General features: G+C 66.6%; 1 protein-coding gene across 1 annotated transcript; it reads left to right on the forward strand.

Moving 5' to 3' along the window:
- Positions 1-878: 878 nt before the first annotated feature.
- Positions 879-1,133, forward strand: AURANDRAFT_9804 (hypothetical protein; the record flags this gene model as incomplete). The annotated part of the gene is made up of 1 exon (XM_009044877.1): positions 879-1,133. A coding segment is annotated over one exon (255 nt), but the record flags the coding sequence as incomplete, so codon positions are not given.
- Between the last annotated feature and the right edge of the window lie 14 nt (positions 1,134-1,147).

The raw sequence follows: 1,147 nt of genomic DNA on the forward strand, positions 1-1,147 counted from the left end.
CAAAAGGCGGCTCCGAGGCTCTCTAGTGCTGCGAGAGCACCAAATCGGCTGATTCGGCCTCATCCGGCCGCCAGTCGTTCTCAGCGATACTGGCGCCCCCCGGGGCCGCCGGTACGTCTAATTGTAGCCTATACCCGAACGCTGCGCGTGGTGGCTCGCGCGCGCGTCGGGTGATGGCGAGTCGCTCGTAGGAGTCCGTCGAAGACGGGTCCAGCTGCAAGACGCGGGAGGCGTGAATGCGACCGCTGTCGGGCCCGAGAGAGCAAACCAAGTGCATGGACGCCGCTCCCATATGCGCTCGACGGACGCCGCCACCGAAAGCCACGCGATTTCGTCGAACGCACTCCAGCGCACCGCGCCGAGCACTTCCGCGTTTACGGCCGACGAGCCGCTCGCGACCAAAACATCGTGCGCCGAGCAATTCGACGCGCGCAAAGGCCCTGGACCGCCGCGCGCATATACTACGCGGGCCCCCGCAGCTCGTGGTCGAACGGGAACGCGATCGCGGGCCGCAAGAACCGATGCGATCACCGATCGACGCTTTGGAGCCGAAAAGTTGACCGCGCGCGTCGCGTTCACCGGCTCCACGAGCGCCCAAAAGCTGCCAGAGGACGTCTAAGGTTGTCCGCCGGTGGCGACAACAGCGGCCGCCCCGTAGACTACGAATGCGCGGCGCACGACGCCGTCCAAGGCGGGTTTTGCTCTCTGAGCTCTCAGGAGAGCCCAAGTCTTGTTTGCCCTTAAGGGGCGAAGCTGCAGTGCCGGCCTTGACGCCCCTCTACCACAGCCGGCGCCGCCAAACGCTCGCGCGCAGCGCTTGCAAACGCGCCGCGAACGCGATGTCCGCCATGAACCTGCCGCCCGGCGTGACCGCCGCGGGCGCCGGCGACATCGCGGGCATGTCGGGCTTCAGCGCCGACCCGAACCAGCAGGCGCAGAAGCAGGAGCAGGACGCGCAAAAGGCCCAGATCCTCAAGCAGATCCTCACGCCCGAGGCTCTGGAGCGCCTCGGCCGCGTGAAGATCGTCAAGACGGCCAAGGCCGAGGCGCTGGAGATGAAGCTCATCCAGATGGCCATGAAGGGCGAGATCCAGAAGCAGGTCACCGAGGACGTCCTCATCAACATGCTCGAGACGGCCGGCGCCGA

Source organism: Aureococcus anophagefferens (assembly GCF_000186865.1).
Source record: "Aureococcus anophagefferens unplaced genomic scaffold AURANscaffold_966, whole genome shotgun sequence".
NCBI lineage: Eukaryota > Pelagophyceae > Pelagomonadales > Pelagomonadaceae > Aureococcus > Aureococcus anophagefferens.